This window comes from Mastomys coucha, unplaced genomic scaffold (assembly GCF_008632895.1).
Source record: "Mastomys coucha isolate ucsf_1 unplaced genomic scaffold, UCSF_Mcou_1 pScaffold12, whole genome shotgun sequence".
Lineage (NCBI taxonomy): Eukaryota > Metazoa > Chordata > Mammalia > Rodentia > Muridae > Mastomys > Mastomys coucha.
Genome location: NW_022196894.1, coordinates 63,140,683 through 63,157,360, shown reverse-complemented (window position 1 = coordinate 63,157,360; position 16,678 = coordinate 63,140,683). Strand labels below are relative to the sequence as shown.

At 37.2% G+C, this 16,678-nt stretch overlaps 1 protein-coding gene and 1 pseudogene across 5 annotated transcripts in view; both read right to left on the bottom strand.

Annotated features, from left to right (window-relative positions):
* Positions 1 to 16,678, bottom strand: part of Vgll3 (vestigial like family member 3) — a 49,971-nt gene that overhangs the window by 17,831 nt on the left and 15,462 nt on the right. For all 5 annotated transcript variants that reach the window (XM_031364225.1, XM_031364226.1, XM_031364229.1 and 2 more), the window contains exon 3: positions 9,425 to 9,952. In XM_031364225.1, coding sequence (XP_031220085.1) covers positions 9,425 to 9,952 — 528 coding nt within the window. The remainder of the gene's footprint in view (positions 1 to 9,424; positions 9,953 to 16,678) is intronic.
* LOC116086759 lies at positions 1,784 to 1,902 on the bottom strand (annotated as a pseudogene).

The following is a 16,678-nucleotide window of genomic DNA, read 5'->3' as shown; positions in this document are numbered from 1 at the left end:
GAAAGAGAGAAATGAAAATCAGCTAATTTTCTGGAATAGAAATAGATTAAGTGAATCACAGTGTGACAGAGGTGTTCCAAGTTTGCATCAGTTTCTCAAGATGCTTCACACATTCGGTGTGAATATTTCAACTTGATGTGTTCCATCTTTACTACAGGTCATGACCATCTGGAAAAACAGCCAGATTCCCTGAGTAATCGACTTCCACAGTTGGGTCAGGTCAGAAAAATGAAGAAGTGAGAGGTTACAGGTAGGACTCACATAGCCCAATGCAATGAAGTGGTAAGAGGAGTCTTGGAATTGATTTCATAGTCTGTCCCATTTAAACTCTGCTCTAGACTCACATCCTACATCTCTTTTGAAGTTTAAAGTGATTCTCATGTTTGATTGAACCTTTTATGGGCCCCAAGGGATTAGGGAAAAGGCTAACTAATAAAATCAATCTTTTTTCTTCTAACTCACTTACTTTACTTCTGGGTAGAAGTTGTTACAGGATCAGCTCTCAATTCTTCATACCACCAACATATATATGTAAGTGTATGTGTGTACATACACATACTATAAGTGTGTGTGTGTACATAATTTTTATTTTTTTCTTACACCCATATATATGTGTGTGTGTAAAAATATATGTATATAAACTATTTCTTTTTCTAAGCTTATATATTTCCCTTATTACTAAGTTCAAAATAGAGACTTCATTATATATAGCTTCGAAGTAGAACATAACTTAGTAGTCTAGTTTCCTTTGCTTTTAATAAATTTATATACATGTATGCATCACACCAAGACACAAATAAGTCATAGTCAACTTTTGTTTTTGAAGGATGTATACATCATTTTCTGCATATTTTTCACTCAGGCATAGCACATCAAACCTAATTTTTAATAGATCCTGCTTGATGGCAATTCTTGAATATCACTTTTACTTATTTTTAACATTATCAAAAGTATTTTTCTTAATATTTTGTGTGCTTTTAATTTTATCTATGCATGGTAGAGTCATGAGGAAAAGAATGCTGAGCCAGAGTTAAAGTATTTTAATGCTAACTTACTTTCCAGGATAGCTTTTTTTGAAGACTATTAAATTAAAAAACTCTTATTTTCTACCATTTGAGGAACAAAACTTTCCCTTCATCAAGTTGGCTTTTGCAAGGCTTCAGAGTTACAAATGAATGATTTCCCATATTATATGCAAATTGGTTTTCTCTAATGACCACAGTTCTTCATGAAGATTCCAAAATACATGTGATGAAAGAGGAATAAAGTCTGAAGTGAATTCTTCAATGGGAACATGTGACTTTGTGAGAACATTCTGGAGGTGGAGGTCCAGGAAAGATTGAGTGTAGTGTCTGTTTCTGTAGGATAAATGGAAGTTTCAATTCTCTAAGGGCTTACGGAATTCTGTATTGGGTTTGTGAAGCCTATAGGGTTATGCAATGCATTTATTCTCTCTGATTCACCATTCTGTGTGTTTTCATGCAGACTTCCTTATTTGGCTGAATTTAGCATGTATCCTAGTATTTCACATACATCAAAGATGGTTTCCATTGCCCTTCTGGTCATGAAACTGTGACACTGGACTTGTGCCTAACACAACTAACACCACTCAAAAAGCTGTAAATATCATTTAACATATCTTTGATAATTTCCCCCAATTCAGTGGAAGGTAAGGTTACAGCATATGCCGAAAGAAGAAAAAAATAGCTTTGTAGAAATGTGATATGATTAGTTGGGTTTTTTTGTTTTTGTTTTTTTGTTTTTTTGTTTTTTTTGTTTTTTTAGCCTACAGCACCCGGTATTCCCAGGTGGTCTCCCATCCAAGTACTAACCAGGCCCGACCCTGCTTAGCTTCCGAGATCAGACGACATAAGGCGTGTTCAGGGTGGTATGGCCATAGACATGATCAGTGGTTGATGACCAGTCTCCTTACTGTTACTCAATAGTAACAAATTTCATAATAACAAAGAGTCCAGACACAGTATCCACTGTGCTATATTTGAAAGCTTTCTGACCACTATAATTAGAAAAATCTACATGCATATTTGTGACATTTTAGCTAAATTAATTGAAATAATACCAACAATGTAAATATCCAATCCTGTAAATATTAGTGAGTGGTATTAAAGCCATTGGAAAAAATCATATAGTTCAGGTTGACTTCTATGTCAAAATTTGGTTTATTCATTCTCTATGCTGAGAGGAAACATTTAGAAATACTTTCTATTTTTTTTAATAAACAGAAGATAACCTCATAAATTCCTACTAATCACATGTAAAAATCACCATAACTGTTAATAAAAGTGTCAATGTATTCCTAATCATTCAGAGTCCAAATGGTTAATTTATGTTCCCTGAGAAGAGATGAAGGGGAGTGAGTGTTTTAAATAAAGCATCTATAGTACTTGCCTCTTTAGTGTTTTCTATGCTCTGAGGTGAAATTATCCCAGGGCCTCTGTGTTTTAATTGAGATATAAGACTGACTCTTGTGGCTTCTTGAAAATTCCTCTTCAAACTTGCAATATCCCTCTTTTACTGTAAGGGCTTGAATAAAACACTGTGGTATCAACTGATACTCAGGGACTTGGATGAGTGATGCTTGGTTTTCTCTAGACATTTTTATAAATGTGAATATTTTTAATATATTTAATTTATATATATTTAATATTTTAGATATAAATTATAGCTAATTTACAATTAGATTAGAGTTAATAATATCTTAATGTAGTTAGGAGAAATTAGTAGATCATTTCAGAGACATTTATCCAATCTTTGTAGCCTAGGTTTTCAACAGTTAACTACCAATTGCCAATAAGTAAACATAGGTTTCAGGATGTAATCTACAGGTACAAAATTTACAGGATGGGTTGGAATCAGAAACTGCAACCTGATTCCCCCATTTCTTCAATAGACAGAAGTTTTTCTCAATTGTTCTTATAAGCTGTTTTCCTAGCTTTCTATTCTCTGTATTTTATAAAAACAAAGATATGCTTAACCAATTCATGCCATGGCAAAGCAGCCCTTAGTACCAACTACCATAATCTTAATCAGGGGCATATTTTAGCCTATTTAAAAGGAGCACTGTAGACCAGATAACAATTCAGCAGGAATGGAGGACTGGGAAGATGCTAGGCCTTGAGCCGAGGCCTTTAAACACACTCATCGGACCATCAGTTACTGAATCCTCCCCTTTTCCAGCATATTACAAGTTTGAGCTACAGTAATTCCAAACTAAATTACAACCATTTATTTGTGGACAAGAGCCACTTTCATAGAATATTCAGATTACAAAATTCATCTTAAATCAGAATTTTGTTATCAAATTTCATAAAAATTAGTCTGGCTGTATCTTTTACCTTATCAGCTTTAGTCCCTCTGAAGAGAAATAAACAGAAACATTTTTATACTATTTTTCCATTGGTACCCAGTATCCTCTACCTATATGAAAATTTATGTGCTCGAAAAAATTATTTCCAGGTTTTCTTTTTGTTTAAAAAAAAAAAAAACTAATTTGTTTTGAGATGGGGCTCATTTTGTAGCCCTGGTTGACCTCAAACCCACTGTATAGATGAAGCTAGTTTCAAATTCACAGAGCTCCACCAGCTTTGCCCCCTGAGTTCTGGGATTAAATGCATACACCTGTCATATTTATTTTTAATGCATATATATATATGATTGCATGTGGATTAGTACATGGGAGGACAGTGCTCATGGTGACTAAAAGAGAACAGCAGAAAAGGCATGGCAGATGTGGAGGCCAATGGCCTGTGGGGACCGGGGTCAATCCTTCTGTCGTGTTGGTCATGGAGATCAAGTTAGATCATCAGACTTGGGCAAGTTGCCTTTACCCAAATAACCACCACATTGACCACAAGAAACTTTCTTTAGAAATAGTCCAGTTTATGCCTCAATGTCCTAATGGAGGCATAGAAATATAGTTTCCTGTGTTTATGGAGACCATCACAGTCTTCATTTCATAAGTAGTCTGTATCTCCAACATTTAGAATGATTTTGTTTCTCTTCCGGACAACAGCTTAATGTCATATGATATACGATCTTGATTTGAAATCTGAAGATATCTTGGTTAGTGAGAGATGAAGCAAATTTTAGCAATCATTATAGTTTGGAGAAGGCTCATCTAAAGATTCTCTTACTGAATCCAAATGTTTAGTAGTGGCTTACATAAATTTATGCCTGTCTTTAGATGTATTTCTGAAGAAGTCAGAATAACATCAACATGTTTTCATTACTTTTCATCCATATCAGATTTTATGAGCATACGATGTAGTACAGAATGTTGCTTTCTTTTACTTTGAATTTTAATTTTAGGTCACCTGTTCTCTCTCTTTCTCTTCCTCTCTCTCTCTTTCTCTCTCTCTCTCATACAAGGCATTTGATATTCATCATAGTAAAAAAACAAAATCATAACAAACTTGTAGCAGAAATAACATGAGGTCTTGTAAGAGAAATAAATCTGGGGATCTTCAGAGGAACACCAGCTGAAGCCAGGAACAGCTTGTGTTTATAGAGAAGCTACATCACAAAGCTAAACCCCTTTCACTTCTGCTAAGTTCCAATGTAGTGAACTACAAGAAAGCTACAAATGAAGTTGGCTTTATATTTCAGTAAAAAAGGCTTCATTAGCAAAGCTTTACTTGAAGAAAAAAAGCTAAAACTGTGGCTTACAAAACTGTACTTCTTACACTAGGTGAATTATGAATAAAAACTGTGTTAGAATGTCAGAATTACACAGATATATGATGATCATTATGACCAGTGAAGGGTGAGCAGATTAGAAATACCTAGTGTGATCCTATGCATGTCTGATAACACACTGCACACAGTGGCAATCACTTTGAGCATTAATATGTATGTGTGAGAGTACAAACGCAAACATTCACACATTAACTCCTTCTTGCACAAAAAAACTCTGAGCCTGCTTGATGTCCATCTTCCTTCCCTCTCACGATCAACACATTCCATATTACGCTCAGCCTACCCACTCTTCTTACCCTATACTCCTTGACAATTATTCATGCAAACTGAACATTTTTGACATTTCTTATGGGGGAAGAGTTAAGGAAAGTAAATTTTTCAAAGCATATTCTGAGAAAAGTATGCTTTAAACTCAGCGTGGTCCTAAAAGAGCAGAATGTAAAAACTCCTCCTGTACAAAACATAAGACGTGCATTTACTAAAGAACAGATAAAAGCTTTCAAAATGTTGAAAGTCATGGTGATCTCTAAGAGCGTTACAGAATACTCTATGTCACAAAGCTCATTTGACCATAGATCTTGTTTTCAGTCAAACCCACATTTGGAGAGTACAGTTCCCATAGGACTTGCAGAACCCACTTCTTAAACTGCCAATAAAAAGAGGAAAGGCTAATGTAAGATTCCTAAGAGTCTCTGGGATCTTTGTAAGGAGGGCAGGTACAGGTGACTTGTGATTGTATCAGCATGTATGTATGTAAAACCTGTTCAACAGAGAGAAGAGTGGGGCAAGAGTAAGCCAAGTGTGACAGCAGCACAAATTTTAAGGACAAATGAACGTGCACGACTCTAGCAATGCAAACTTTAAAGTATGTACACAAGTGACTATCCTTGATGGAGTTCATCTGTTCAGAAAATAAGGGAATTCATTCCATTCTTAGGGAAGAATTATGCCTGTCAAAGTCAGAAGTCTATTGTGATAAGTGATTATTAATTTAAATCCTAAATATACTTTAAAACAAAAATACAAATATAATAAATTAGTTTTTAAGTACCACATACACAGAAACCCATAAAAATTTTAAGTAAGATGATCTCAACATCATAAGATATATTTTCAAGAAATTTAAAAATATAATAACACAAACATTTGTACATGATAGCTCACAGTAATAGCTATCATATTAAATTTAATTTATTTAACACTATTAATTTATCATTTAATCATATTCAATCATATATTTAAACATATCAAATAGTCATCAACTAATGAATATGCAATTCAAAGTATGATGTTTTCATGCAATGAAACAAGATTCACCCCTTAAAAAAAACAAATTCTATGCACATATAATGTGGGTGACACTTGATACTACCGTGTTAAGTGAAAGAAGGCACATTTAGGACTCTGTTTTGCTTTAGTGAAGAGAAAGGGTAACTTTGTAGAGGCATCAAGTAAATAAATAGCTACCGAGAATGGAGAGCGAGTGGGAATAAGTAGGGAGTGAATTTTAACAAGTAAACAGCTTCTTATTGAGGGGTTAGAATGATCTGGAATTAGACATTAAGGGTTATTATACAAGACAGTGAATAACTAAGAATGACTGAATCATATTTATTAAAATGGAGCATATGCTTTTTTGAATGATAACTAAGCAATAACTTTTAAGGTTAAAAACCAAGTTTGGTTTTAGATAAATAGAAATGAGAGTACCCTCCTGGGTTTGCAATCTGGAAATCGCTTTACTGAACTGACTTGTTTCATATTCTATAGGTGTGGAAGATGAAGCACCTTGTTCAATGTCCATATTGTGTCATCTTACAGACCAATTGGAGTTAGAAAACTGGGCACTCTGACTTCAAACTCAGGCTATTCACTCACTTACAGAAGTAGTAATATCCATGAAGAAGCTGGAGCTACCCAAGTTTCCAGAAAGTTCTGAGGGATGGCATCCTCATTTAGGGTTTCTCTATGGCTGCTTTAGTGTTACCAAAGGAAAGCTAAGAAGCAGTGAGAGGGTAGAAGAACCAGAAAACTATAAAATGTTCCTATCTGTAGCTTAACAGAAAAATTGTATCAAACCTTCAATTATACCATGTTCAATACTTTGACCTTTGTCACATACCAAGTTCCTCCTTACAGCCCCTTCATTTCTTTAAATTCCTCAAAATAAAATTGCAAAAGTGAAATGATAAAATAATTATCATTTGGGGAAATGTTCTGACTGCCTCACCTGACACAAGTCACTCCTTGCTTTGGAATTTTACAGGGAAACATCTGTTCTTACAATCAAGTTGAACAACAGCAGGGTAGTTACTGCCCTCTTATTGGTCCTATAGAGTAAATGTTGTACCACTCAATCCCTTTCCCTTGGTGACTAAAGCATCCAATTTTCTATTGTTACCTCAAGACACTCTCAGAAACTGTTCTCTCTGGTAATTAGCTTCAAATGAACAAAGACACCTTATCCAGTGTCATGTTCCCTCTCTGCAGAGTCAAGCCACAATCGCGAACTTGCAAATGTTGAAATAGGAAAGCCAACCCCTTGCCTCGAGGATCTTTCTCACACCAAAAATATGATCCCCTAGAACATTATCCCAAAACTGGCCCAAAGGCTGATTCCTGTAAAAATTAATGCCTGTCATGCTCTTCTCTCAGTTGGGGTTTAAATGTGGCATTTGATATTATGTCTGAACTAGAAAAGGACCACTAAGACTCAGTGTCTTCTACTCTTTCATCACTGGCCCATGCAAGAGATGCTGGCCCTTCCTTTACAGCCTTTTGCAGGATAAGCACAACATGCTGCGCCTTCAGTCATTCTTGTCAGAGGCACCTATAGCAAGCATCAGTTCTTTTTATAGTCATGGCACTCTGAAATGGGATGCAAATGACTATGAGAAGGTTCTCTGTAGTCCAAATTTTCCTTGCTGCTGCATATACATTTAGTTCAAGATAATAAAGAGTTCATTGTGAAGATTAGTCTAACCAGAGACTTCCAATGATAATGCCAATAATTTATCTTAATCTGTGTGGGTGCTTTGTTTTTCCAGTTGGGTTCAAATATAGACTTGTCATGAATCACAATTTTTATCTAATTACTAAGCTTACACTGAGTAACCTTTTGTACAACCAATAGGGAAACTTCAGTTCCACACTACTAATCATTGTAACATTATCTTTTGCCACATTGTTTGCTAACACCACTGTTACTCTGACTGCATGGAAAACTACAGAGTGTCTAGCTCAGCATTCTCTTGGAGCAAGTACAAAGTTAAGTTTGGGAAATTTGAAATTCTGCATAAGAGTTTGAGAAACTTATCATATATAGTATATATTAATAAAAAATTATGTACAATATACATATATACTAATATGTTGACATACATATATAAACGGAAGAAAAAATTACTAATTGCATATAGTAAATGCTCAAGAAATGTTAAATTGAGGATTAAGAAGCCTAAGAAGATCCTCACAAAACATTTCAGTGAACAAAAGCCTTTTATTTAATTCCAAAGCTAAATACATGGATTTTCATCTTTATAAAACTATTTCAATCTGGACTTCTGAAAAAATTATGTGAGCCAGATTTATTCTCAATTTTTCAAGTACAAAAAAGTAACAAAGAGTTAACAGAAAGCAACAAGGAATCATGCCCATTTTTCCTCTTCTTATTGACAGAATGAACATACAGGAGAAATCATTCCTTGCCTATTAGGAGCACGGCTACTCTGACTCCATAGAGGCCACAGATGTGAAACACAGCAACCTTCCAACAGACACACCTCACAGTGGCAGCTCCTATACTGACACTCCAACAATGCCTATCCCCCTGACACTGAAAATCTTCAGCTTAATTTTTCTGTTAATACATGACAACTGACAAAGGCTAGCCCATGATGCTTAGGCGCATAACACTCTCTTCCCCAACAAAGCAAAGCCCGTCTCCAACATAGACTCCACCAGAAGCTAAGATGGGTTGGGGACAGCAATGACACCTGAAGTGCCAACACCATGGTCTTCAGGACCAGTGAACTACAGAGACATGTGTTATATAATCTATGTATAATCTATGTGTACATATTCATTACTTCTTCTAAGTTTTTTGAATATTAACTTTACAGAACTCATTGATGTCCTCTGTTACTTAAACCAGAGAATGTAGGAAGAGGAAAGAAAGGGAAAGAAAACAAAGACAAGACAAAGAAAAAAGAGAGGGAATAGAAAAAAAAGTCTATTCTTAAAATATGGTCCCTATTTATTTTTCAAAAGTCTGGACTGTAGACCACATTCCAGAAAACAATCTGTTTTACAATGCATAACTGAAACATACCACTACTTCTGAAATCTACTGGGCAGAACACATGGTCCAGAGCCATGGGAGATTTACAGAGGGGGTGAGTTATTTGTAAACATAAGGTATGAGAGGATCGTGTTCAAAGGAACAGATTCCCCACAAAGGAGATGATAGAAAAGTGCTGAGACTTCTCAGGCTAAGCTTTCATGAACTAGTCATTCTCCTTTCCACAGGAATGCAGGAATTACTGCCCAATGGCTCTGTCCTACAAGCATATTAGCTTCGAGAGAAAACTATTACAAAAAAAAAAAAAAAAAAAAAAAAAAAAAAAAAAAAAAAAAAAAAAAACCCTCCAAAAAATGATGTCTCAACATCTTCTTCTTTCTCTAGAAAGGAAGAAATCTGTCTGCTCACCTGTATCGAAGCCCACACTTGGCACGATGTCCACTGTCCCATGAAAGGCTCCGGCCCATGCTGAGGTAGCCGTGGTAACTGTAGTCAGATCTGTCTTGGTGATGTCGCACTGGGGAGCAGGAATCCTGGCAGCACGCACTGATGGCATTAGCAGGTGCCCATACGTGGGATCCAGAGCAGAGCCAGCAGTTGGGTGGTGGTGGTGGTGGTGGTGGCGGTGGTGCATGTGAGCATGAGGGTGGTGATGCCTCATGTACATGTCATGCATGTGGCTGTAGGAGGGGCTCACCTGAGATGCCAGAGGATAGTGCCAAGACTCAGACGCAGTAGGGGGTGGGGCAGGGCCAGTCTGATGCAGACCATGTCCTGGCCAAGAGTTGGGGTCTGCTGTTGTAAAGGTGCTATGGGGTGCAGCGACTTGGAAGTCAGGATGAACTCCCCCCAAACAAGGCGCAGGTGGGGGCTGGTAAGAGCCGGTCCAAAAGGAAGTTGGAAAATTACTCCGTTGGCTCGAAAGAGCTGAGCTGTCTAAGAAGACAGAAAATACATTATTGACATAAGATACAGTTCTTGATTTGATTTGCCTCTGCTTGTCCAGTGATGTTTTACAAGCAGGTGGATTACTATACACTTTTTCTCCCTCCAAAAACAAATGATGTGATACTGGGCTAACCTCTGGGGTCCCATGTCAGGACAATAGGACAAGATTCAAAGTCCTGAAAGTCCCCTGCATTTGCTTCCTGAGCTTCTGCTATCCCAGTCTGAGCTGAGGTTTTCACCTCAATTTAATATCTATAAAGCTTCATTTTCTCGTGGGATCCTTGTGACTGTTAGTTCTAAACAAGAGGTCATTGGTATTGATTTCTCTGTTATCATTTGTGCCATTGATGAAGTGTGTGTAGATTAAAAATATTTTTACTTCTTTTAAATACCAAACAGATTTTTATTTAAACGTAACATTTCAATGCCAGAAATAAGAAACTGTAGTAGTCATATACAATTATCCTCATCAAATCAATGAACATTAAAAAGAATATATTTTATGTTCTTACTTTTGAGGAAAGCTAGACTTGTGTGGTCTGAGAATTAACAATGGTTAACATTTAATGAGAGTAGCCAAATGTCCAACATCACCTGAAGGCTGCTCATGAGCTCATCTGATTCTCACTCCAGTCCCACAAGAAAATGGAGACAGGCAAAAGTCTAAGGTGTGGCAAACATAGGCATACTCTTCAAAAGCAGATAGCCTGCCTCAATGGTCAAAGGAGAGAAGCCTTCATAATTGCCATAAGAGGGAACAATTAATTAGGACTCCAGACTGCGCCTCAGTGGACAAAGGACAGTAGACTTCACAGTGACCACAAGCGGGAACAATTATGATCACAACCTGGTCACCTTGATCTGAAGAGTCTCTAAAAGTGATAGGTTCGGTCTGAGTTATACTTTTCAGGATCTGTAGGTCTTTTGGAAAACTATAGTACACACTTTGAGACAAGAGAAAAAGAAGGAGGACCCTCCTCTCTTCCATCAGCCCACTCAATTCAATGTCTCTATCACCTCAGTACCATGGGTCAGACATAGAGGAGTCTAACGTGCACACATAGCTGTCAATGTTGATCACCATTAGGAGGAAGGAACACAAAGAAGGAACATGACAGGTGAAGATGTTTTCAAGAGCAAGCTCCCAAAAAGAGCGGGAAAAGTGATAACCATGTCGAATTAGAATGGCTGAATAGGAGTTAGGCCTGTGAGGAGGTGAGATGGAGTTCTGAGCGGATGGAATATAAAGTAAAATATGAACATATGTACACAAACTACACAGAGGCACCCAAATACAGTAATAGTACCACAGCATCAGTAACATTTATGTGATAAAATTCAGTAAGCAAAATTTGTCCAGAGATAAAGAGAAAGAGAAAGGGGGAAGGGAGGGGAGAGGAGAGAAATGAGAGACAGGCAGACAGACAGACAGACAGGCAGGCAGACTGATTATGAAGACAGGAAGGACTCAGAGGAGTGTGAGCTTCCTGCCCAGAGAATTGAAGTGAATTATCATAAGGCATATCCTAGGGACCATAGAATGTTTTTAATTGAGAGAATGACCAAGTCAGACCTGTTCTTAGAAAGGTCTCTGTCCACCCTATAGATGGGTTCTTAAATAATGTATATCTATAGAATCTTTGCCCTGTGAAATCTTCACTTTCATTACAGACTTGTCAACACTTTATAGCCATAAAGAGATTTCTTGATCTCTTTGTCATTTTCTTGCATTAAAAGAGAAATAACTTGCTTTAATTCATCTACTTGTAATCATCTTCCCCAATATTTTTCATTTTGGCAAATATTCTATTGATTCTTTATGTTAAAGTTGAACATAAAGAGGCATTACATGTGCATAATGTATTGTTGATATTTTTATGCCAGGTTCTGCAGCATTAAAGAATCTAGATTTTTCCTTTGGATAAAGGATATCCTAAGAGGTGTTCTGTGATAGAAATATTTATTCTAAGATGTTTATCACTTCATATGCTCCCAGGACATTTTTTCTTACCTCAATATAAAATTACTTGAATAACCTGCCACATGTATCATGGGGTTAACCAAATCAGTTCAGTTCATCTCTGTCATATTCTGACATCTTGTCTAAGTTCCCTAATGAGGGAATGAACATTCATTCTTTCTCTGTAAGATATGCACCAGTGGTACCATGATTCACCCTTTCTTCCTGTGACTAGGGACCCACAGTTTCAAATTCATCTCCTCAGCATTACTGTGGGTCTCAGAACCCTGGAAGAAATCTGTAAAACAATGCTCTTCAAGAAAGAAAAGGAGAGAAAGGTTGCTGACGCCCTCAGCCATTCCTAGTAGGCTCTTAAATGAATGACTCTTTGGGGACAATCACCACTGGTTAAAGCAGTACTTAGAAATCAGCACTAAGGGCACCATAGGGCAGCTTGCCAGACACCAATCTTCCACTTTGCTGGCACACCTCCCATCTTTGGTACAAAATCTTGCATTCTGCTCATAATTTGTATCTCCTGGTACAACCATGATCTAAATATGAAAACTGACAACCCGTGAAACACAAAGATGTGCCAGGGGTACAAATTCCTCTTATTGAACCTCTCAAGAAAGATGTCCAAAGTACAGCGATAATATCCCACTTATCTGGATATCTTCCTCTTGATTTGTATCAAGATGAAACTATTTTTATCCTATAACTGTATAAGCACTGTAGACATGCACACATAAATTCACGTATTGAATATATTCCCTACAATAACATTATTGTCCTATTTATGAAGTCATCTATTATGATAAGTGAAAATATTATCATTGAAAGAAGAAATCTACTTTTTAAAAGCCACTCTCTAAAAATTGAACCTCTCTTTAAAATTCCCCAAGGAAAAATAAAATTAAAAGCAACTTAATATGTTCCCTGTTGACAAAGGGTCTCCTGTGATTCATATAAAGTTTGTAGGGATCTACATTGCCCTTTTCAACAAACAATCCTGAATTTTACAAGTATACAATATTGAATGGAAAATATGTTCATGAAAAAAATCTATGATTCAGGATCACTAGTTGGTATTTGCTTATTTAAAGGAAAAAAATGTGACATGAAGAAACAGATGCTGCACTGTGCTTCATGTTGGAGAACCAGCATGCTTATTTCATATGTATGTAAATTTTTTTTATTATGTGACTTTTTGCTCATGAGTACTTAATCACAGCCACATTTGGTGGGTAAGGAAGCAGATGAAAAGCCACAGGCGCTACTTCCACACAATGTTACCTTTAAGGTTAGTAGAAATGATTCAGAACTGGGTAATATTAAGACTGACTCAACTGGGATTCCAGAGTCTTCATTATTCAACACTCATGCAATATTAGCATTCAGATGGTGACAATACTGATAGTCTTATACATACAAAATAACCTAATTATGATTTTGTTGAGTCCACTTTTAGTAACACTTACACATTTATTTATAAAAAATGGAAAATAAGGTGAAATTGATATATTGTCCAATATAGTCTTTCCAAAGTTTATCAAATAATGTCACCATCTGACTTTCAGGGAAAAATTCTGTTTCCTCGAGAAACAGAGGAGCTTGGACATAGAAGTCAAATGTTCTTTTAGATTATTTTAGATCTAAATTCTTTTTTTTAAATTGCACAATAGTAGGGTACTTTTTATAGCAACTGTACATACCAGAGAGACAGAGAGAGAGAGAGAGAGAGAGAGAGAGAGACAGAGAGAGAGACAGAGAGAGAGAACTGTAAAACAACTTAGGAATGATTCAAGTTTGTAAATAATAAAAATAATATTAAATAAAAAATAACACAAAGAAATGCTGTCATAAGTCATCTGTAATAATCTCCTGCTGACATATCCGTAGAGCAAACGCAGATGAAAAACATTAGTATCCAGTATAAAATTTTCTTTTAAAATTCACAGTAAAAGAAAATGTTTAGAGCATTGGAGGGGTGAGGGGCATGCCTCTGAATTCAGTACTCAGGAAGAGGTGGCAGGTGGTGGAGTCTCCAAGTTCTCTGAAAATCTGGATTAAGAGTGTCCACCAGGTGAGCAGAGCTAAGAGCAAGACCCTGCCTCTGTAAGGAAGAGGAGGAGAGGTTAAAAGAAAAGAAGTAAAAATACTATTCAAACTCAATTCTTAATCTATAGGTTCTTGATACTTTTAAGACCCATTCTGTGCTTCTTCGGCTTCCTATAAAAAGCAACTGCTAGGTCAGAAAGGGAGTGAATGTGTTCCATTCTTTTCTGTCATTCAGGAATTATGCAAAGGTTATCCTCCAGGGATTTTGTTGCAGCCTTGCTCAAAATTGGCCTCATGACTGCAATTGGAGCTAACCCTCGGGGCACTATCATGAGGTGAGTCAAGCCTCACTCTCCTCTCACTTGCTGTTCTAACTTCCTGGAAGCAGCAGCCTCCAGGGCCTCCATGGAGAGTCTACTCAGAACTTTATTCCCAACCAACCAATTCAGGATATATATCCTTTCTTTCCTTGTCTCCTTGGCTCTGCCTAACCTGTACTATCCATTTTGAGAGGCCTTTCCCACATGGCTGACTTGCCCAAGTAGATCTCAGTTGTATCAGCTAACTCATAAATAAATTTATTTTGACAGTGTAAGAAAAGTAAATAAATGGCAGAAATTCCCATAAAGCATGTTTTTTAATTGGGATAACTGCTCTTCTATGGCTTATGTGACCATCCCCATTCTTGATACATATACACAGTCACACACACAGAGACACACACACACAGGCACAGCCTCTCACTCACACTGTCACACACACACAGTCACACACAGTCACACACAGTCACACACACACACACACACACACACACACACACATACAGTCATACACACACACACTTTTCATAAAAACCAAAGCATGAACATATCTAAAGCTGATGTTTCAATCGAGATGTTCCAATGTGGATAGGGAGACAATTGTGTTTATTTTGTTTTTATCCCTGAAATTCACTGTGAGATTTGATATAACTCCTAAAATATTGTACCAAAATATGGTACAAAAAATGTCATCCCCTTCACTGTTTTTCTAACAGCTGCACATCTCAAAAGACATTTCCTAGCCCTATGGAGAATAAATGAATTCAACTGTAATTATAGTTCTCTTAGCAGATATGCACTCTTTGTCTAAAGATTTACTACAGAAATAGATTATTCAAACATAGTTCAGGTGTAAATTCATATGTCACACACCAGGAGATTATAATAAATCCATATTACAATCCAGAGTGTTTAATGGAGGTGCCGACAGCTTCTTTCAAAACTATCCTTAAATGATGCCATTGACATTATCAATAGCCTTGAGTTCTTACTATATCCTGGACATTGCATTGTGCTGGAAATATGAGCGTCTAGAAAACAAAGTTTCCAGATTAAAAACTCAACATTAGTTTTCCATCTGCCAAGTAAGTGGGATATCTATGGAAAAGAGAAGGCATGCATTAGTGACTATGTTGCTTCCAGTCATGCATGAAATCATTCATGTATGCTTCCACACATTATTTATAATAACCCTCAACTGGGAGTAGGAGTGAGCATATGTAACTGCTAGAACAGTTGGCTTCGAAGAGATTTTTTCTTTTATCTTTAGCTCTTTTTTATTTTAATTTTAAACTTTAGGATCACATACATGACCACACTGTCTTTACCACATTTTCAAATCTACCTCGGCCTGGACAACTCTTCCCATACCTACTTATCGGTCTCAAATTTTTGTCTTCTTTTGATAGCTCACCAAATCCAATTAGTGTTCACGTAGAGCCAGGGAAGTCTTGAGTGAATGTCTGTCTTGATATCAGCTCAACCACTGTAAAAGACTAGGGTGCCTTACATCTTTGGAAATGTCAAAGACTTCCCTGGGTGGGGCTCGAAGAAATGGCAAGCTGTTCACTACTATGTGTGCAGATGCTGATGTATCTGTAGAAAATGTGCACGATAACATTCTCCTTCCTTGATGGCTATAGCCTGAAGACTGACTTTTCCCCTAGTGAGACTTCTACAAAGATTAGCTAAACCTAACCTTCTAGTGCAGCTGTATGCAGTAACACCACCTCCCTCATCAACTTTGTACAATAAATACACCAAGCTTCCGGGATGCTGTGGCTCCCCATCTGAGAGTTTAGACCCTCAAAACCCCAGTTTTTCTGTACACGTATCTGTCATTTCTTTATTTCTTCTCTGCCCTGTGTCCAACCCCTGGAACCATATAAGAGAACACCAAGGGCTGTCCACATATGTATGTGTATGAGGCCATCCATTGGAGCATGCTAAACCTACCAGGGAGAAACATGGAGCAGAGATTGAGAAGACACCAACCAAGGACTGGCCCAACTTGAGACCCATCCCCTGTGACATAGATAACTCTTGACACTATTCATAACACTCTGCTATGCTTGCAAATAAGAGCCTGGCATAACTGTCCTCTGAGAGGCTTCATCTACCAGCTGATGGAGACAGATGCAGAGACCCACAACCAAACATAAGGCAGAGCTTGGGAAGTGTTGTGGAAGAGTTCAAGGAAAGAATAAGAGAGCTGGAGGGGCCAAGGAAACAAGATGATCTACAGAGTCAACCAACCTGGACTCATAGGAGCCCAGGACTGACCACCAACCAAAGAACATTCATGGACTGACCTAGGCTCACTACATGTATCAGCAGATGTGCAGCAGAGTCTCCATGGGGGTCCCCTATCAA